The sequence below is a fragment of the Eschrichtius robustus genome, chromosome 3 (assembly GCF_028021215.1).
Source record: "Eschrichtius robustus isolate mEscRob2 chromosome 3, mEscRob2.pri, whole genome shotgun sequence".
In the NCBI taxonomy this organism is placed as follows: domain Eukaryota; kingdom Metazoa; phylum Chordata; class Mammalia; order Artiodactyla; family Eschrichtiidae; genus Eschrichtius; species Eschrichtius robustus.
Window position 1 is genome coordinate 131,546,839 of NC_090826.1, and position 22,524 is coordinate 131,569,362.

The 22,524-nt window shown below is 36.7% G+C and overlaps 1 protein-coding gene across 4 annotated transcripts in view; it reads left to right on the forward strand.

The window, feature by feature from the left end:
- RABGAP1L (RAB GTPase activating protein 1 like) overlaps nt 1-22,524 on the forward strand; it is a 665,825-nt gene that overhangs the window by 66,080 nt on the left and 577,221 nt on the right. For all 4 annotated transcript variants that reach the window (XM_068541282.1, XM_068541284.1, XM_068541285.1 and 1 more), the window contains exons 2-5: nt 3,917-4,087; nt 5,574-5,766; nt 13,880-14,090; nt 17,198-17,372. In XM_068541282.1, the coding sequence (XP_068397383.1) occupies nt 3,950-4,087; nt 5,574-5,766; nt 13,880-14,090; nt 17,198-17,372 (717 nt within the window). In that variant the 5' untranslated portion in view covers nt 3,917-3,949. The remainder of the gene's footprint in view (nt 1-3,916; nt 4,088-5,573; nt 5,767-13,879; nt 14,091-17,197; nt 17,373-22,524) is intronic.

A 22,524-nucleotide genomic window follows, 5' to 3' on the forward strand; every position in this document is an offset into this window, starting at 1 on the left:
ATTCTTTCCCTATTTAAATCTTATTACTTGCCTTTGGAAATATTTTAAAGTATTGACTTTGCATTCTCAGATTTTGTGTTTGTGTGCAAATTTGATAAGCATGTCATCTCTATATTGAGGTTCAAAGCAGTCTTCAGTCCAATAAAGTAGCATTAGGTAAACTTCTAAAAGATCCATAAGGCCCTTCAAGGCAGAGTTTTTATGGTTGTAGTGAGAGCTGTCTTAATTTTGAGTAGAATGAAATGTGGTGAGCTGTGTTCTGGAGAGGTCACAAAATTACATATGGTAAACTAATAGTTTTCTTGTTAGCATGGCAGAATATCTGACATTCACTTGGGCTAAAGAAAACCTCTGTTATAAATGGACGTCTTATTTGAATTGAGCAACCATTAGTATTCATTCACATGCTAATTCAGAATTAACTATTAGTGTAAATATCACTTAATCTAAGAAGAATGCTTTGGCAGAAGAGACAGATAAGTTTTGAAGGAGGAGAGGTGTGGGGGAAGTTCAGTATGCAAAGTGATGTTCTATTGATACCAACCCTGGATCTCAAGAACAGATGAGGAGACTTTAAGAGACAGTATAATGTAGTGCTTTAGAGCATGTACTCTGAAGTCAGACTACCTAGTTCGAATACTGGCTCCACATTTGGTAGTTGTGAGATCTTTAGCCTGATTGGGGCTTTTAACATTTTTTTCAACACATTTATTAAATATCTACTATGTACTAGACACTAAAGTAGGAATGGGGTATTCCCTGGTGAACAAAACAGAGTTGGGATTGAGGAGGGAGTATATTTAGATAGCCTTAACATCAGGGGTGGCCTCAGGCTTCTCTGCCTTTCCTGTCTGTATTTCATCTCATACTAACTATAGTTGACCTTTGAACAACATGGGTTTGAACTGTCTGGGTCTGCTTATACACAGATTTTTTTCAATAAATACTACAATACTACACAATCTGTGGTTGGTTGAAGCCACAGATGAGGAATCAAGGATATAGAGGGCCAGCTATGGTACTTGAGCATCTGTGGATTTTAGTGTCTGTGGTGGTTCCTAGAACCAATTCTCCATGGATACTGAGGGACAACTGTATTCTTACCCCCATACTCATTATTATGTAGCTATTATGCCCTCCTTTCTGTTCCTCGGTAAGCCTTTTCTTACATCTTGGCTTTTGTATTTGCTATTTCTTCTACTTGAAGTTCTTTCTCCGTAGTTCTTTCCATGGTTTGCTTATTCTTATTAAATCCAAATGTCAACTGAATCCATATTGCCCCCTGCCTCTTCTCATCATCTTTTCCAGTACTTATTCCAGTATGTGATCCTAGTTAATTTTCTTCTGTATTATTTATCACATCCATAAGAATGTTAGTTCTAAGAAGGCTGGGCCTACGTTCATCTCACTAATCATTTAGTCTCCAGTTCCCATTACAGTTTCTGTCACATAGTAGGGACTCATTAAATATTTGTTGAGTGGATGAAGCAAAGCTGATACCTGTAGGAGTCAGCCATATGAAGGTAGGAGATAAGAGCTAAGACCCTAAAGTGGGAAAAAACTTTCTATGACTAAAGAGCTGTAATGATAAAGTGACAGAGGCAAGGGTGTGTCAGGCCTTTAAGTCCTGGCAAGGAGTTTGGATTTTATTTGAATTTTAGTGAAAAGATTTTAGTCTGGAGTTTTAATGTAATCCAACTTACTTTCCGAAAGATTTCTTTGGCTGTTCTGTGAAGAGTGGATTAGGGAGAAGACTGGAGGTAGGAGATGGGTTAGGAGACTTTTATAGTAGATGAGATCATAGCTTGGATTAGGTTGGTAAAATGGATGTGGAGAAAGATGGGGATAGATGTGGGATTTATTTTGGAAGTGGGGCTGACATGACTTGGTAATGAGAGGAATGAAGAAGTGGAGATGCATCAAGGATGATAACCAGATTTTTTGTTTGAGCAACTTGGTGGAAGGTGGTGTTCTTTACTGAAATGGGAAATCTGAATAAGGAACAGCTTTGGAGGGGACATTAGGAATTCCATGTGGGTCACATTTTAAGATACTGATAAAAATTCCACATGGAAATATCAAATAAAGAGTTGGATTCCAAATCAGGAGTTTAGAGGAGACATTTGGGTTAGGATAGAAATTTGGGAGACTTTCAGCATATAGATGCTATTTAAATCCATGGCAATGAGAGATATTACTTAGAGTGTGTGGCAAGGAATCGAAAAAAAAGCTCGGGACTTGAACTTGGGGAATTTCCAACATTTAGAGGTCACGTAGAGGAGTGGCAACTGAAAAAGATTTGGAGAAGGATTGGCCACAGAAAGAACACCTGGAATGTGTGATGTCTTGGCAATCAAGGATTCGTGGGGCAGCCTGAAGGGTAAAAACATGGCTTCTAACACATACTGCATTTTCAGAAACATATAATATGCAAAATGAGAAAAACCTTTAGAGGACAGATGGATGTGCTTGAAGGGTTTTAAAAAGGAAGGATGTTTACATGCCTAACAAATAAATGAAGGCTAGCTAATTACACCGGCCTTGGAGTTTGCAGTAATTATTCTTTGTTTTGATATTATTAGAAACTGATTTTTGATAACGTTAGGAAGTAATTTTTTAAAGTGTAACTTGAAGGGGGAAGTTATTATTTATTTATTTTTTCCTGAGAATAATGGTGTTAGTGTGACCTAATGGCAAAATAAGATATTGCAGCCATATTTATATGAGGCAGTGAACAAAATAACCTAATTAGAAAGAGAAAAAGAACATTTCTGGGGGAATTTTTGGCATGGAGCAGACTTACCATGGTTACAAGGTCCTGCGTTCTTTAGCACTGGTCTACTTGTCCTACCTCTCTGTCACATTACCCCTTTGGTCACTGAGCAGATTGTTTAATATACAGTTCTTTTTTATCTTCCAGGTTTCAGCTCAAATATTTCCCTTTCAGAGAGTCCTTTCCTACCACCTTACTTAAAGTTGTCCGTGTATTCCTTACAGCTACTCTTTGTTACATAAGGCTGTTGTATTTTCTTCATAGCCTGAGAATGATTTGGGATTACCTTACTTGCTTGTTTCCTCACTAGACGTAAGCTCCACGAGAGGAGGCAACTTGTTTGCCTTATTCGCTCATGTAACCGCAGTTGTGAGTATAGTGACTGTTATATAGTGTATATGTTCAGTTAAAATTAGTTGTGTGAATATTTGAATTTCTGGAAGTGATAGACAATGTTGAGTTTCTATGGTGTAAAGTAGAGATCTATCCAGAAAACAGAATCACACTGTATTTGATTACTGCTGCATGAATGCAATGTGAAAGCTTTGCTCCCCTCACCTCCCCTGCTTTTTTTGCCTCCTGTAGATAAGTGGCTACATGTCTGGAAAAGAAAAGATACATGGCTTAGGGTGTTGAATTCTATGTTAATCAGTCAACTTAAGTGACACAGAAAAAATATTTTAAGGTACAGTACTTAGTCTTGAGGAGATAAGTTTTTGCAAACATTTAGGTTTAGTTATAAAGTAATTTCAGTGAATGTATTTTTGTTTGTGTATGAATTTGTAGGTACTTCTAGCTTATTTATTTATTATTTATTTTTCTATTTATGAAAAAGAACAAAAAGTATTTCTAGGAGAAAAATGTAGAGCGCCAAATAGTAGTAAATCCTTTTAGTTGAGATATGGGCAGGTTTGTGTTGTTTTTCAGGGAACAATATGGTTCTTTTAGTCTGGAAGCTCAGGGTACATTTCCATTATGTGGCCCAGCCCAAGAAGGTAGCCTCCCTAGTTTTGAGATAATTATCTAGCTAGCAGAATTCTTCCTTGCATGAACCAATGTTAAAAGCCAAAGATTGATCAGGTACTTAATAGTTCATGTTTTTATTCACTAATTTTTGTTCTTACTCCTTGTGATTTTGACCAGGTGGATGTGGGAAGAGAGGTTTGCAGCACTGAAATGGAGGTCAGAGCTTCATTACAGAAGATTAGTGGGTCATCGGATTCTGTGACTACACTGAACAGTGAAGAATTTGTTTTGGTTCCTCAGCATGCAGATGATACTTCTACAAAAGATGATGAAAAACCTGAACTGAAGGTATTTTTCCCTTTTCTACAAATGATATTATTTTAAATTATTATTGTTATTTTTAACTAGGTGAAACTTATCTCAGGAGATATATAAAATCCAAAGGTTTTTCTTGAGTACTGACCTCGAGAATAGAATCAGTGTTTGATTTATCCAGAGGCTAATTATTTGGTTTGTGTATTTTTAAAGTTTTTGCTTTCGGTTTTTTATCTTTTACTTTAGAATTCAGAAAGAAGGAATAGGAGGGAAAAAAGAAGAGAAAGGATAATTGGCAATTTAGACAATGGTTAAATCTTACATAAATTTAATTTATCTGGATATTTTTGTCTCTCTTACTGCTGCTGGGTTTTAAAAATTAATTATATAAGTATGTAGTTATGTATTATTTTCACTTGAGAGACTTTTCTTTATGATTTTTATGTTTTAAGTCAGCTGGTAACATTCAAGTATGTGATTTAACACTTGTCTGAATATTTTTGAAGTATATGTTTTATAATTTTAGCAGTTGAGTTTTTATTTGGATGTGGTCCTTTTTCTTTTTCATTTTTATGTTGCCTTTCCTAACTCAAAAAAAAGAAAAAAGAACCAAACAAACTCAGATATACATGTATGGAAATTGTGTAACCACCCTCTAGAAATAGGAAGAGAGAAATTAGCCAAAAATGCTGTATATTATTTATGACTTTTATTTAATATTAATTATATCAAAGGTATGTTAGTATGTTAATCTAATAAAATATCAATCTAATAAAATTTTATAAAAATTAGATTATTAAGTACTCATTTTACATTATGTTGAAGATATATATTTTTATAATTTTGTTAATCAATGGATTTCTTTAAATTTACTCAAATATCTGTATTTAAATAAACAGCTATTTAAATTCATTTAACTCTGTATTTTCATATTAATGTGTTTAAGGCATTTATTTACTTAGGCTTTGTGTCTCACTTGCTTTTAAGAAAAAGATGAGTCAACTTAAGTGTAAGGAAATTAGCAATACTCCTTGACGGCTCAAGCAAAATTTGTAAAGGAGTCAGAAATGTTTATGCTATGATAGCAAAAAATATGACCTTTTAAATGGTATCAACGCTACATATTATCTATTTAAACGTATCCATTTTCCTCTTGAAAACACATAAATTTAGGATTGCCCAGTTTTTAGAATACGTTTCTAAAAGAGAAAAAGAAAAAAATAAGAAAAGAAAATACCTGTAAATAAGATCTTAGATCAGATAGAGTTGGCAACTGGCTGGTATGTTTCTGAAGAATCCTTTTCTGATACTAATAATCCTCTAATTTAGTTGAGTTTATAACTCAGGATTTTGTATGTATCTAATGAAGTTAGGTACAGCTGTATAAATTCTTGGTATTCAGTAACTATATTTAAATTTAAATATTTAGATTGTTTAAATTTCTTCTAGAAATGAAATATTTTCATTAAGTTCCAGAACCATGTTATGATTGAAACGAATTGCCTTGCTTTGTCTGTAGATAGTTTCTAATGGTGATGAACAACTGGAAAAAGCCATGGAAGAGATTTTGAGAGATTCTGAGAAAAGGCAAAGCAGCCTTCTTGTTGATTGTCCGAGTTCCAGTGAGATTTCAGACCATTCATTTGGAGATGTTTCGGCCAGCCTAGTAAATAAGCCGTCTCTTCAATTAATTTTGGATCCGTCGAATACAGGTACTGTATTGAACTCTTAGAAACTATAATAGAAATGGGATAAAGTGATAATGAAAATTTTAAGATGAATATTAGAAAATTTTATTAGCTTCATTTTCTAAGATCAAGGCCAGCAGCTTTTCAGTTCCCACTTTGGTTCTTATGTTTCTGTTTGTATCTCCACCTGTAAAATCAGTCTCAGTGTTCTTTGAGAACTGGCTCTATGTTTGGGTATTCATTTTACCCCTAGTACTTGGCATATAGTAGGCCCTCAATAAATACTTATTGAACAAATGAATAAATTCTTGGGTATCAAAGAACAGTGTAATGGACACATTCTTTCATATAATGTGATTTCTTACTCAGTTTGACTACAGTTATTTCAAACTACAATTTGTGAAAATTCTAAGTAAAATAGCATATCAACTCCGTCAGTGTAATAATACTGTAAAAGTATTTGTTACAGTGTAATAAATAATATGTACGTGCATGAATGAGTAGGATTTATAGTAGGAATACCAGCTTGTAAGTCAAAATGGTTTTGGATGCAAGAAAAGCCAAACCAAACCAAACCCAACCCCTACTTCAGCTGGTTTAAACACTGGAGGTGTGGTTTGATCTGGGCTCTGGTAGTATTTCTTTGTAAACTACTCAGCTTTGATCTTCTCCATGTCATCTTTCTCCTTAACTGGTTTCCTTTGTGGTCACAAAGTAGGTAGCTGCAGAAATTGATAAGTTAGGCTAGGTGATTTGTTCATGTCTGGTGGCCGAGAGAAAGGCTCTGATCTTTTACCCATTGAACAAAAGTTGTGAGTTTTACTCTGATTGGACCAACTGAACCATTTTCTAGTAGTCAGGGGCATGATAAGAACCGATATGTGTAAGCCTTGGTTATATTCAAACTCCTCAATAAGTCATTCTGACAGAGGAGATGAGATCATCCTGATTGATTTAAGGCACTCATGATCCATTTCTGAATGTTCGTATAGGGTAAGTGTAGATATAGGCCAAAGTGCTACACAGTGGAAACACGGTAGCCCTACCTTACACTGTACCCCAAATTTATTCCTAGTGAATCAAATATTTAAATGGGAAAAATGAACCTTTAACAAGAAAATAATGAGAATATTTTTGTGATTGTCAGGGTAGGAAAAGCCAAATCATAAAGGAAAAGCTACTTGCATTTTAATACATAAAAGCTTAAATCTGAAGGAGAAAAGTACCATAATAAATATGGCTAAATGAAGCTCAGAGAAGATATTTGCCATGTGTTGGGGGTCCCCAAAAGTGCCCCTAGTTTAATGATTCATTATAAAGACTCATAGGTTTCAGTGTATATTCATATTCATGGCTAGATTTAAGTTCAAGGGGACTTTATATGTGTGTGTGTGTGTGTGTGTACACACAAGATTGGAAATAAGCCTTACAAAATATTAATTTTTGTAGTTCTTGATTGAGGGAACATGAGAGATTATATTTTTCATTGTGCTTTTCTTTATCTTTTGAATTTCTTAAATCCCTAGCCTTCCCCCAAACCCGAAGCATATTGGCATCAACATTCCTGTAGTTATTTTTTTGGTTAATAGATTAATCAAAAGGAATAAATACCTTTATCTTCTCATGTATTGATAGCTCTGATGGGTTGCTGGAATCAGTTGTCCTTTGCAATGGCCTAGATAATATTCTTATTTCTGAGCATATTTGTTAGGGACCATGTATAATGTACTTTTGTGTTTTCAACACCCATTTTATTAAATACATTTAAAAAAAATGTATCTTTCCCTGAAGATCTCAGTGGATAAGAATTTCCTTTGCTTTACAAGTAAGTTTTTAAAAAGCATTCTTTTCTAGTTATATATTGTTTCTTTTCATTTTCAATGAGAAGACATATGTTTTGTGTTCGCCCCAAAATTAATATATTGAAATCCTAGCCCCCAAGGTGATGGTATTAGGACATCGGGCCTTTGGGAGGCGATTAGGTCATGAGGGCAAAGCCCTCATAATTGGGATTATGTCCTTCGAAAACAGACTCCAGAGAGCTAGCTTGTGCCTTCTGCAGTGTGAGGACACAGTGAAAAGATGCTGTCTAGAAAGTGAGCTCTCATGAGACACCAAATCTGCCAGAGCCTCAGCTTTGGACTTCCTAGCATCCAGAGCTGTGAGAAATAAATGTCTGTTGTTTATAAGCCACCCATGTGGTATTTTGTTACATAGCAGCCTGAAAGAACTATGACAAGACATTTCAGCTGCCTCTTCATAGTTGCAGTTTTTTTTAACAGAATTGTTATGGTCGATTAAAATGACACATAACTTCAAAGGTAAGGAACTGTCTGGAAAGTATCTAGATTTAAATGGACTAAAGTGAATATTAAAGATATGTAATTTGCCAATGATAAAATTAGATAGATAAGGGCTTTTGTTTAAACATCGTGATAACTCGTTGGTTTTTGTCATTTGGTGATCGTATGTCCTGGCTACTTGGATTCACCTCTACAGGGAATCTGCTAGTTTACTGTAATGTACTAAAATACTGTGTGGATACATAGGTGAGTCTTCTCTCTCATGCTCTTTGTTATTCTTTGCATCTTTCTGCTAAGGAAGGGATGATAGAATTGAAAAGTATGACTTGAATAGGACTGAATTTATATTTAGGAGGATATGAATTTCTTACATCGATGTGTGATTTTACGAGATCTAAAAGTGTTGCCTTGCTAAAAATATTTTGCTATTTGCCTGCTTAACTTCAGATTTCCACTAGTCCTGAGTTTTGTCTACATGAAGGCTGAAGTTATGATACATTTAGTTGTGGATGAGATAGGATCTAGGTGGTACCCAGAGATGATGTGTGTTTGCCATTAATTGGTTGCTAAAAGGACCACTAGCTCTAAAAAACTTCATTTACTTACTGATTAATTCATTTGGCATACATTGAGTGTCTAGTCTTTTAGACACTTGTTATAAGTGCTGGGAATAAAAAGAGGATAGAACAGTTCCTTCCCTTGAAGAGCTGGTACTCTATAATTAAGGACAGAATAAACTTCATTTTGATTTTAATTCATTCTATTTTAGACCTTTCATAGAGTCTAAGACATGATATCTGGAGTTCAGACCTAGATTTGAATCCCGGCTCTGTCTGCGGCTTGGGCAAGTTATTCAGCTTCTCTAATGATCAGTTATCTCATCTGTAAAATAGAGATAAAATAGAACCCGTTTCATAGGGATTTAGAAGTTTAAATGATACCATCCATATAAAGTATTTTGTAAAATGCCTGGCACAAAGTAAGTACCAAATAAAATGTTTGTCATCATCAATAGTTTTGGAAATCTTGAACCTCAGAATAAAATTACATACAGTTTTAGGTCAAAGCCCAGTAATTATAACATATCACTTAAAATGGGCATGGGGGGGACTTCCCTGGTGGTCCAGTGGTTTTAAGACTCCGTGCTTCCACTGCAGGGGGGCACGGTTTGATCCCTGGTCAGGGAACCAAGATCCCGCACAGTGTGTGGCTCGGCCAAAAAAAAAAAAAAGAACAAAGGGCATGGGGAAGGGTGTAGGCCCTTTCCCTCCATTGACATACCTAACCCCTGGATTTCTATGGAGCAATGTTCTTTGAATACTCTAAAGATGTTGTCCTGCTGTCTTCTCTTCTCTATCGTTTCTGATGAGAAATCTGCAGTCATTTGAATCACTTATTGTTCCCTTATCTGTAACATGCTGTTTGTCTGCTTTCGATATTTTTTTCAATATTTTTGTTTTCCAGCAGTTTGATTATATGGGTGTGGTTTCCTTTGAATTTATCTTTGTTGGTGTCCACGGAGATTCTTGAATCTGTAAATTTATATCTTTTATGAAATTTAGGAAGTTTTCAGGCATTTTTTAGAAAATTTTTTTGTGGGTAGTCTTTTTCTTTTCCCGTGACTCAGACAACAAAACTATTAGATGTTTTCACATTGTCCTGCAATTCCTAAGGCTCTTTTCATTGTTTTCCAATCTTTTTTTTTCCTCCCTTCTTTAGTTTAGAAAATTTCTGTTGATCTGTATTCCAGTTTACTGGCTCACTATTCTGTTATCTCCTTTCTTTTGAGCCCATCCAGTGAATTTTTAATTTTAGATATTCTATTTTTCTGGTCTTAAATTTACCTTTTATATTTTCTGTTCTTCCGCTGCGGATTTTAATATTTTCACTCATTCCAGGTTTGTTCACCTTTATGTCATAGATCGTGGTTATAATACCAATTTTAAAGTCTTTGATAATTCCAGCAACTGCATCATTTTGGGATTGGTATCTGTTGATTGCTTTTCCCTTGACAATTTGTCACCTTTTTCTATTTTTGTTTTTTGTTTTTGTTTTTTTTGTTAGTTGAGTAACTGAATTGTTTTCCAGACTTTCTGAAACTTACGTTTTGAGATTCTGTTTCCAGAAAAAATCCTCTGAAGAATGTTGATTTTGTTTTATTTTAGCAGGCAGTCCACTTGGTTACATCCAGACTGCAAGTTCTCTCTTGCTTTCTGGTTCCAAAGTCAGTCAATTCCAAAACCTTTGCTATGCTTCTTTGATCTGTTCCACACACGTATAGCATGGTGGTGAACCCAAGACTTGTGTTAGTTTATACACAAAATTAGGGGATTACCTTCTCCAACTCTCCTCCTCAGGATTTCCCCCATACTCTCTGGCTTCTTGGGGCCCATTTTCCTTCTTCTCTTGCATAGAAAGACAGGTTTCTCACTTCAGGACAGAGTGGTGAGAGAAAAGAAAGAAAAAAAATAGCAGAGGTTTCCTTTTCCTTTTTGAACCACAAGAGCCAAGCCCCTTTGTTTGGGTGTTCTAACCACTGAGAGGTTCCTTTTCTTCGAGTTGCATATGCTATGGCACTCCATCCTTTCCCCCCAGCCCCACTTCCCACATAGTGGTGCAGCTCCGACACTGGGGCTGGCCTTGTGGTCGAACTGGGAGAGAAAAAAGAGAGAGAGAAAAAAAATAAGTTATAATTCCCCAGACATTCTCTGGTTTACAGGGACTCTTTTTTCCTGTCCTTTGGCCAGAAAAATTGGATTTTTCTCACGTTTTGTTGCTCACTGCACAGTTCTGCAACTTGGGCTGCCCTTAGGTCAAATGTGGGATATAAAGGATGAAAAAATGTAAAAGGGAATTCAATACTATACTGGTAGTTCTTCAAGTTTTGACCTCTCTCCAATCTGTCTGTTGTTATTTGCTTTTTAAAAAAAACAATCCTGGGCTTCCCTGGTGGCGCAGTGGTTAAGAATCTGCCTGCCAATGCAGGGGACACGGGTTCGAGCCCTGGTCCTGGAAGATCCCACATGCCGCAGAGCAACTAAGCCCATGCACCACAACTTCTGAGCCTGTGCTCTAGAGCCCATGAGCCACAGCTACTGAGTCTGCGAGCCACAACTGCTGAAGCCCACACGCCTAGAGCCTGTGCTCCGCAACAAGAGAAGCCACCACCATGAGAAGCCAGTGCACCACAATGAAGAGTAGCCCCCGCTCGCTGCAGCTAGAGAAAACCTGCGCACAGCAACAAAGACCCAATGCAGCCAAAAATAAATAAAATAAATTTAAAAAAATTAAAAACAACAACAACAACAAAAACAATCCTAAGGTAGTTACTTTTTATATTCTGCCTAGTGTTTTCAGTTAATACATAGAAGCCATAGCAGACTTGTTACTTCAATTTGACTGGTTCAGTTTGAGGATCTTCAGTTCTGCTAGTTTTTGCTTCAAGTATTTTGAAGCTCTGGTATTAGGGGCATAGCCACTTTTTAAATTATGTTTTCCTTATAAATTGACCCTTTTATCATTGTGAAATGTCTCTTTTTCTCCTGTTACTATTTGTTGTTTTTAAGTCTGATTTTTCTGATATTAATATAGCCATTCTGATTTTCTTATAATTAGTGTTTGCATGGTATATCTATTTATTTCCTCCCTCCCTCCTTCCCTCCCTCTCTTTCTTTCATCTTTTTTTTTGGCATTTTATTTTACTTAGTCATTTATTTTTATAAATAAATAAATTAATTTTTTGGCTGTGTTGGGTCTTCGTTGCTGCACACAGGCTTTCTCTAGTTGCAGCGAGCAGGGGCTACTCTTCGTTTTGGTGCACTGGCTTCTCATGGCGGTGGCTTCTCTTGTTTTGGAGCACAGGCTCTAGGCCTGTGGGGTTCAGTAGTTGTGGCATGCAGGCTCAGTAGTTGTAGCTTGTGGACGCTAGAGCACAGGCTCAGTAGTTGTGGTGCACAGGCTTAGTTGCTCCATGGCATGTGGGATCTTCCCAGACCAGGGCTTGGACCCGTGTCCCCTGCATTGGCAGGCAGATTCTTAACCACTGTGCCACCAGGGAAGTCCCTCTTTCTTTCATCTTTATGGAAGATCTTGGTGGCTGCAGTGTGGAGAATAAATTGGAGGAAAGAAAGACTGGAGGTTACTGCTGTAGTAATTTGGGTAATGACTATGGGGCCAAAGAAAAGTGGGATGGATTCAAGAGTTACTCAAGGCATGAATAGTTGAGTGGACATCTAATGAATTCAATTTTGGACATACTGATTAATAAGATTTCCAAATGGGGATGACCAGCAGTCTGTTGTATTTTAAAGAAATTAAACAGCAAGGAAAAAGTCGTTCCCTCATGCTTATAACTTTTGGTGCTCTTCAGTTTCCCTCTAGTATCATTTTCCTTTATCCCAAGGATCTTCTTTAATATTCTTGTTTTCTTATGCAAATTAGAAGTAGTTGTTATATCCACCCAGGGAATATTTCATTTCAGATCTTGCATTTTTTAGCTCTAGAATTTCTTTTGGTTCTTTTTTTTCTGTCTTCCATTTTTCTCCTTCTTTTGTTAGGTGTTTTTCTTTAATTCCTCTATCATATTTATAATAGTTATTTTAATGGTTTTGTCTACAATTTCGTCATCTGTCTTTTTTGGATCCATTTATGTATTGTTTTTGTATTTGGGGTATACAGAGTTTCATGAATCTGTGAGCTACACAGATTTTGTAGAACATTTATTTCTTCAGAAAGCTTTTTCCCCACCCTTTCCTCTTTTGTAGGATTCCAGTTACACATACGTTAGACCATTTGAACTACTTGATCTACCGTGTTCATCAGTCACCAAAGCATAGTTTTTCAATAGAAAAAAAGTGGTGAAGGGTGCATGATTTAGTATAGTATTTGGGAGCTGGAGTGGGGAGGTTGGGGATGGCTTTTGTGAATTATTTATTAATATCCTGAAAGTGTAATCCTGGTAATGAGAATTAGAGCATGCCACCAGGATCTAGTTTGGGTGAGACAGGCTGCTTAATTTTGTACAGCATGGATGTGGGTAGTAGGAAGAGTTGGAGACTAGCTGAATGTGGGTTTTTAGGTGGGGATGGGGAGAGTGGCAGAGGGGAAGCTTTATACTACCTGATATATGCAGATATATACTCTCTAACCACAGTTGGGACTTTGCTACATGCATGCTGTGCTTAGAATTAAAGTGGATTTTTTGTTTTAAAGAATTGGGGGAAGCAATCATAGGATAATTCATCAAAATAATTATTTTGAGGAAAAATTTTTCATTGAAATACTTACATAGTTTGTAGAAGCCAGCAAGCTAGGAAGGAGAAAAATAAGGAGCTTGACTTTTGTTGGTATTAGTATGAGATGGAACATTTTAACATTGTTGACTTTTGCTGAGGAATTTAGGCTGATTAATAAATTTGGTGCTATGCAGGATCTTTACCAGAGACACTTTTAACTGATTTTAGTTTTGTTTAATTCTCATTAGTTTTAGGATAATTCACACTGTCTTTAGTGTAGTGTAGTCTTTTCTCTTTATTGTTTTATATCATTTGAACTCCGTATTTTTGATTTTTTAAAATACAAAGCTTAAAATTTTTTTTTCTTTTCCTCTAAAGAAGTTATAGCTAAGTAAGATAATACTTTGAGCGATCTGAAGTACAAAATGGCCAATTCCAGAACTCTAAGTTAAGATGTAGGATAAACATTAAAAGAAATGAAAACACAGGGAGACCTAAATTTTATTTGCAATTTTTCATTTGTTTTTGGGCAATAGGTGAAATTATACTGTGAAGTTTTATATTAACTTTTGAGTGTTTCTTTTTTTTTTTTTTCTTCAGAAATTTCTACACCCAGACCATCTTCTCCAAGTGGAATACCTGAAGAAGATAGTGTTTTATTTAACAAACTGACCTACTTAGGATGTATGAAGGTTTCTTCCCCACGTAATGAAGTGGAGGCTTTACGGGCAATGGCAACTATGAAATCTTCCAGTCAGCACCCCTTTCCTGTTACTCTGTATGTGCCAAATGTTCCGGAGGGTTCTGTGAGGTAAGCTCTAATCCTTTATTACCCCCTTAGACATGTGTGAAGTTTTTTTGGGTAGTGGTGATGATATTTTATCATAAGTGAGGCCTTGGACTTACTCTGAATTTACTTTTACTCTGTAGCCATGCAAAGTAAACACGTTTAGGTTTAGACTGTATTCCTTATTTGCAAGGGGCATTTGTAAAATTTGCTTAGAATACTATAAATGCAACTATAACTGTAAAAATACCTATGATTTGTGTTTCACCTTGTCACGTAACAGTGGTTCAAAAAACTAGAGTGATCCCTTGATTTCAAGCTCTTTACGTCAGACTGGAAAGAAGCAAAATGGCTTTTTCTCACATGCTTCACTAGGAATAATATTTAATGTCATCTGAACCTTGAATTTCTTTAAATGTAAATCAGATAACTGTTATTTTCCTACATTCAGCCCTCCAGTAGCCTCCAATCACACTTGTGATTATATTTGAAATTCTTACCATGTCTGGCCCTGATGATCTGCTTTGACCTGATCTTCTGCCCTTCTCCCCTCTCTTCCCTCCCTCCTTTGCTCTCTCACTTCTTTCACTACATTTACTTCATTCATTCATTCACTTCATTCATTTGCTACATTCCAGTCATAGTAGCCTCTTTGCTGTTTCTCAGACGCAGTCATGAATCCTGCCACAGGGCCTATCAGTCAGGATTCCTACCTCAGGGCTTTTGTATAGTCTCTTTACTTTGCCTAAACAAGCTTTCCTTGGTTTTCCAGTGGCTTTTTCACTTCTCTCCGGTTTCACCTCAAGAAACCTTTTTATCAAAAGAAGCCTTCTTTTTCTTCCTCCCTGTTTTTCTTAACAGGGTTTATTTTTTAGATCACATTTAGGTTCACAGCAAAATTGAGCACAAAGTACAGAGATTTCCCATCTTCCAGATGTGTACCCCCCCCACCTCCCCCAAACACACCTCTCACCATCAACATCCTCTTCCACGTGGTACATTTGTTACAATTTTTAATTTATTTTTAAATTATTTATTTATTTATTTATTTTTGGCTGCGTTGGGTCTTAGTTGTGGCACACGGGATCTTTCGTTGCATCGTGTGGGCTCTTTGTTGTGGCGCGCGGGCTCTCTAGTTGTGGTGCACAGACTCCAGAGTGCGTGGGCTTTGTAGTTGCAGCGCGCTGGCTTAGTTGCCCTGCGGCATGTGGGATCTTAGTTCCTGGACCAGGGATCGAACCCATGTCCCCTGCATTGGAAGGTGGATTCTTAACCACTGGACCACCAGGGAAGTCCCCACATTCGTTACAGTTGATGAACCTACCTTGACATAATTTTCCAAAGTCCATAGTTTACCTTAGGGTTCACTCTTGGTGTTGTACGTTCTATGGGTTTGGACAAATATATAATGACATGTATGCACCATTAGAGTATCATACAGAGTACTTTCACTGTTCGAAAATTCCTGCCTTCTGCCTGATCATCTGTCCCTCCCTGCAACCGCTGGCAACCACTGATCTTTTTCTGTCTCCGTAGTTTTGCCTTTTCCAGTAAATTATATAGTTGGAATCATGTAATAAGTAGCCCTTTCAGATTGGCTTCTTCTACTTAATAATAGGCATTTAAGGTTCCTTCATGTCTTTTTGTGGCTTGATAGCTCATTTCTTTTTAGTGCTGAATAATATGCTATTGTCTGGGTGTACCACAGTTTATTTTTCCATTTGCCTATGGAAGGACATTCTGATTGCATCCAAGTTTTGGCGATTATGAATAAAGCTTCTGTAAGCATCTGTGTGTGGGGTTTTGTGTAGACGTAAGTTTTTAACTCATTTGAATAAACACCAAGGAGTGTAATTGCTAGATCATATAGTATGGGTATATTTAGTTTTGTAAGAAACTGCCAGATTGTCAAAAGAAGCCTCCTTTGATCATATCATAACTATCCCTCTTTCTTTTTACTGGGCCTTTTTTCCTTCATAGAACTTTTCTTTGACTTGATATTATATATTTATTTGCTTATTTGTTTATTGTCTATCTTCCTCACTAGAATATAAGTTCCATGGGGGCAGGTTATTGGTATTTTTTCCTGCTACAGCTTCTGTCTGATAGTACTGTCTAGAGCAGTATCAGTCCATAGCAGGTTTTTAGTAAATATTTGCTGAATGAACAAATAAATGAACCAGGTCTGGGAAATTAGGTTGAATGTGTCTTGAACCTATACTATTCTCTGAAGACTGTTTTAATCTTTTCCAAACCCTTTTCTGATTTGCCTCATTCTCTGAAGTTTAGAATGTGAGAAAAGTTCTAAGTACCAAACTAATAGCAATATAAATTTACAAGGTTTTGATAAAAATGCTTTGACTTTTTCAGGAAAACGTTTTGTAGGTATATTGTTTGTATGATATCTCTTAACAGTAAAAGGCATTTTGATATTTGTATCTATTGAGTTTCAAAGTGCCAAACATACCTTAACAAAGACTTAGTGCTTTGATTTGCCTCTCTATTCCGAGTAGGTCCTCCTCAGTTCTACAATTTGAGATCCTGAGGTGGTCTTGAGGTTTTGGATCAAACTAGGGCTTAGGATTTGTACAGGGAAAGTCAGAGAAATATTTGCTCCTAAGTTCCACAAACTCCTTTTACCTCTTAAATTCCATTGTTAAGTTTATCTTTGGAACCACTCTGACCTTCTTTAGGGTAAGAGAAGTCTTTGTTGAACGATGAATGACCTGGACTTGGATTAACTTACAGGTGCTGCTTTAAATAGAAATGAACTCTCCAGAGATGGTCTGTGCTATTTTTTACTGGCATTCCTCTTGCCATAACAGAACAAGACTAGCATTTAGGGATGCGTGACATCGATTTTACCAGGCAGTGTATACTTGGCTTTGAAAGTAAATGAATTCGATCATAGGACACAAAAATGAAGTAATTGTCAAAAGAAGGTGAAGAATTTGTGTGTTTGTGTGTGTGTATAGCAAAAATATGAAGATAATTGTTTTCTTGCTTTATTAGTACCAGTTTATTTTTGTGATTTTAAGATAATTATTTTGTATGTTATTGGCATAGTAAAACTGTTTGCCTTTGTTCTTTGATAGTTAAATTTTATCCCATTTTTCATCACTGTTCTGCAGAATCATAGACCAATCCAACAACTTGGAGATAGCATCTTTTCCAATTTATAAGGTGTTATTCTGTGCACGTGGACATGATGGGACAGTAGAGAGCAATTGCTTTGCATTTACAGAGAGTTCCCATGGTTCAGAAGAATTCCAGATACATGTTTTCTCCTGTGAAATTAAAGAGGCAGTAAGTATAATATGTTGTAGCAATTCGCTATTGAGGTGAATTAGGGTAATATTTTCAAACTCTAATTTCACTGTCATATAATTTAGTATATACGACCATATACCATATTACATAAATTTGGAATATCTTTCTGAAGAGAAAGTTAATATTTATAATGGCATAGAGCCGCATCATAGGGAAAGCTAAATCTGATAACTCTGTGCACTAAAGTGGTACTCTCAGTTTAACATATGTAACAGAAAAATCCCCCTTGATAAGCTGTCCTTCCACCCCACCATGGTAGTAATTGCTCAGACTTAGAAAGGAAGAATATTTTTTGCCCCTCTTTTATTGTTTTTCCTAAGTTGGTTGGTCTGTGTGACTTTAAAAAATGTCTGTAACAATCCCTGTTTCTCTGCTGGGCCTTTCACTTAGATACTGCAGTAAGATTGTTTCATAGATGTCTGTGATTTTCACTGGTGATCGTTTATTATGTGCATTCACTCAGAGGCTGGCTTTTGCTCTATAGAACTGGTATTAGTTATAAATACAAATGCTCCCATACAGCAGGGTTGTCAACGTGTAGTCCTTTGAAGATGCCAGTGAGTTCCTCTTACCAATTATTAAATGGTAGTTTATTCTTAGACTCAGAATCAAATGGCTGTTACATACATGGAGAAATTGCCTTCTTTTCTGTATCTATTGATTTCTCCCCAAATTAAAAATAATTTGCACTTTTAGAACTTTAGTACTTATACAACCATTTCAAAGGCATTAATAAATGGATTTGGATGGGCAAGGTCTCAGGTGTGTTTGCTTTTGGAAATATAAATTGTCAGCAGAAAATGCTGAAAGTAGCAGTTGTTCTATTTTCTCTTTACTATGAAACATAAATAAACCATTGTATTAACAGGAGTTCTGAGAGTTTATTTCTGGCCACAACATGGGAACTCATAGAAATGTAGATTTCTGTGTGTCTGATACTAAGTGTGAGGGGTATGTCAGTTGTTATGCCCTGGTGATTAATTTTTTTTACACTAAAATGAACATGTACAGACATAGAAGTCCTCTGTCAGAACCATGCCTGTGTAAGAAGTTCAAATTTGTTTCTTTTTGTTTGTTTTTTATATAGTTCTGAATCTGTTTCATCCCAATGTGTGTATGTATATATAACTACACACACATACGTAATACCTATACATATACCGATACTGACTACTTGGCCAAGTGTGTGATAGGTAGAGTGAATGAGTACAAGTATGCCTGGCACATAGCAGGCAGTGAATATAAATATGTTGAAAGAATGTGTGTGTGTGTTTGTAAACTGGGGGGTGTCTATTTCTGATCCTTACAACTCCACTACAGAGGTGGGGAAGCAGATGGTAGAGTCCTGGCATTTCATGTTGGCAACCATCATTTAACATACCTGTGTGGATTCTGGATAATTGGTGCTCAACAGTAAGAAAGAGAACTTTGAAGAATTGGAGAACCTGCTGCTTGGAGAGGCAGAAACACTGCTGTAGAAGGAAATTGAAAGGCACCTGGTTGCAAGCATTTTTCATAACTGTGATGGTATGAAACTCTCTTTTTGGATTATAGCATCCACTTGTTTATGGGGGGGGAAATATTTGTCATTTTTGAGAGCTTTAACAGTGGGTAAGCAGTGGATAAAACTGGGGGGGAATTCTCGGCCTGACCATTTTGGATATAGTATTAAATAGTATTAATTGTATTTCTGGAGAGGATATTTGGTACATTGCAGGTTGTGATAAAGTGATGGCCATTTATTAATTTTTTTGAGTAAATTTTTCAGAGTGTTACATTCTGGGACATTGGTGGTAAAATTCACTGTTTGAAGGAGAAATAAATGACAGTTTTTATTGAACTTTATTATGAGAGATCATTTCTGTAACAATCCGGTATAAATATAGGGCTTTTGACTGGCACTGCGCTAAGCATTTACTTGATACTTATGACATTCCCATAACATAGATGGTATTTATTTAGACTAGTGACCTTATGCTCCTCTTTGCCTGGAGCAGTCCTAGTTTATGCCTGTTGTCCAAGTATATTATTAAAGCACTTCATTTTATTCTCAAAAGTGCTCTGGTTTGGCTGACAGGTTTTATGGTTACCCTTTCCTTATCCAAAGGCTGAGAGAATAGATGATAAAGCTGGTTTCCTAAGGAAGTTTATGACTCTGAAGACCCATTTAATTTTCAGTCACAGCTTTCCTGTTGCTTTATTATAAAAAGTAAATATGGATTTTTACCTTTCAGTTATGCTTTATAAAGGGATTTCTCGTTCATATAGCTTGCATTCCAGCAACCTTTGGGTTTTACTCATGCCTTTTATAGAATGTCTGACATAGTCCTCTCTCCCTTCAAAAAATAATTACTCATCTTTTTGTTTCATTTACTGGTTGTCTAGTTATCTGGTTCCTGGAGGTTTCTTGTTGTGTGGTGAAGGGACAACATTAGTCCTTAGTATTTGGGTCCCTCTTAATGGACACAGACAATTGGCAAAGACAGCTCAGGAACAGATGACAGACATTCTTATTGCTTAAATATGTACCATGCAGCAGTGGCACTAATTTGTTTTCCATTGTTTGCAGAGTCCCTGATGAGATTTGAAGAAGTTTGTCAGTTAAAGGCAAGAAGACATCTTCTCAAGAGGGACTAGCAGCATGGCTGCCACTAGCAGTTACCACTGTGATGTGCTCTTATTTCACCATAATATCCCACAAGCAGCAGGCACCAACAGTGGTAGAGGGGAGGCCCAGTGAGGGTGATGGCTTTGTTGGACCTGTGACGCAAGGATTAGGGGTTCCCACAGAAGGGTTAGGACACATTTGACTTACTGCCCTGGCTGTTCTTCTGTGGGACTCTGCTGGAGTGGATCTCAATTATCTATGGCAAAGGAGTTGGGGAATCCAGCCAGAAGTATCTTGATGCTGATGATCTTTGTACAGGGAGAATGATGTGCTAGAGTTCTGCTGAAGAATTACAGACAGAGCAGAGTATCAGAAAGCACAGTGCAAAAAGCCAGAGAGGCACCTATTCTTGTTGCATCTTTATGAATATATTACACAAAACTGTTTTTAAAGATAATTAGTCGACTCTCTTTAAGAATTTGTTTCTACTGACTGAGCTCTGACTGCCACAGCAACAGTCAGCTCTACCCACCACCAGAGCCTCCCATCAAGCCTCTTAGATAGCCTCAACCACCAGAGGGCAGACAGCAGAAGCAAGAAAAACTACAATCCTGCAGCCTGTGGACCAAAAACCACAGTTACAGAAAGATAGACAAGATGAAAAGGCAGAGGGCTATGTACCAGATGAAGGAACAAGAAAAAACCCCAGAAAAACAACTAAATGAAGTGGAGATAGGCAACCTTCCAGAAAAAGAATTCAGAATAATGATAGTGAAGATGATCCAGGACCTCGGAATAAGAATGGAGGCAAAGATTGAGAAGATGCAAGAAATGATTAACAAAGACCTAGAAGAATTAAAGAACAAACAAACAGAGATGACCAATACAATAACTGAAATGAAAACTACACTAGAAGGAATCAATAGCAGAATAACTGAGGCAGAAGAACGGATAAGTGACCTGGAAGACAGAATGGTGGAATTCACTGCTGCGGAACAGACTAAAGAAAAAAGAATGAAAAGAAATGAAGACAGCCTAAGAGACCTCTGGGACAACATTAAACGCAACAACATTCGCATTATAGGGGTACCAGAAGGAGAAGAGAGAGAGAAAGGACCAGAGAAAATATTTGAAGAGATTATAGTCGAAAACTTCCCTAACATGGGAAAGGAAATAGCCACCCAAGTCCAGGAAGCGCAGAGAGTCCCATACAGGATAAACCCAAGGAGAAACACGCTGAGACACATAGTAATCAAAGTGGCAAAAATTAAAGACAAAGAAAAATTATTGAAAGCAGCAAGGGAAAAACGACAAATAACATACAAGGGAACTCCCATAAGGTTAACAGCTGATTTCTCAGCAGAAACTCTGCAAGCCAGAAGGGAGTGGCGTGATATACTTAAAGTGATGAAAGGGAAGAACCTACAACCAAGATTACTCTACCCGGCAAGGATCTCATTTAGATTTGAAGGAGAAATCAAAAGCTTTAGAGACAAGCAAAAGCTAAGAGAATTCAGCACCACCAAACCAGCTCTACAACAAATGCTAAAGGAACTTCTCTAAGTGGGAAACACAAGAGAAGAAAAGGACCTACAAAAACAAACCCAAAACAATTAAGAAAATGGTCATAAGAACATACATATCGATAATTACCTTAAACGTGAATGGATTAAATGCCCCAACCAAAAGACATAGACTGGCTGAATGGATACAAAAACAAGACCCATATATATGCTGTCTACAAGAGACCCACTTTAGACCTAGGGACACATACAGACTGAAAGTGAGGGGATGGAAAAAGATATTCCATGCAAATGGAAATCAAAAGAAAGCTGGAGTAGCTATACTCATATCAGATAAAATAGACTTTAAAATAAAGAATGTTACAAGAGACAAGGAAGGACACTACATAATGATCCAGGGATCAATCCAAGAAGAAGATATAACAATTATAAATATATATGCACCCAACATAGGAGCACCTCAATACATAAGGCAACTGCTAACAGCTATAAAAGAGGAAATGGACAGTAACACAATCATAGTGGGGGACTTTAACACCTCACTTACACCAATGGACAGATCATCCAAAATGAAAATAAATAAGGAAACAGAAGCTTTAAATGACACAATAGACCAGATAGATTTAATTGATATATATAGTACATTCCATCCAAAAACAGCAGATTACACGTTCTCCTCAAGTGCGCACGGAACATTCTCCAGGATAGATCACATCTTGGGTCACAAATCAAGCCTCAGTCAATTTAAGAAAATTGAAATCATATCAAGCATCTTTTCTGACCACAACGCTATGAGATTAGAAATGAATTACAGGGAAAAAAATGTAAAAAAGACAAACACATGGAGGCTAAACAATACGTTACTAAATAACCAAGAGATCACTGAAGAAATCAAAGAGGAAATAAAAAAATACCTAGAGACAAATGACAATGAAAACACGATGATCCAAAACCAGCAGGATGCAGCAAAAGCAGTTCTAAGAGGGAGGTTTATAGC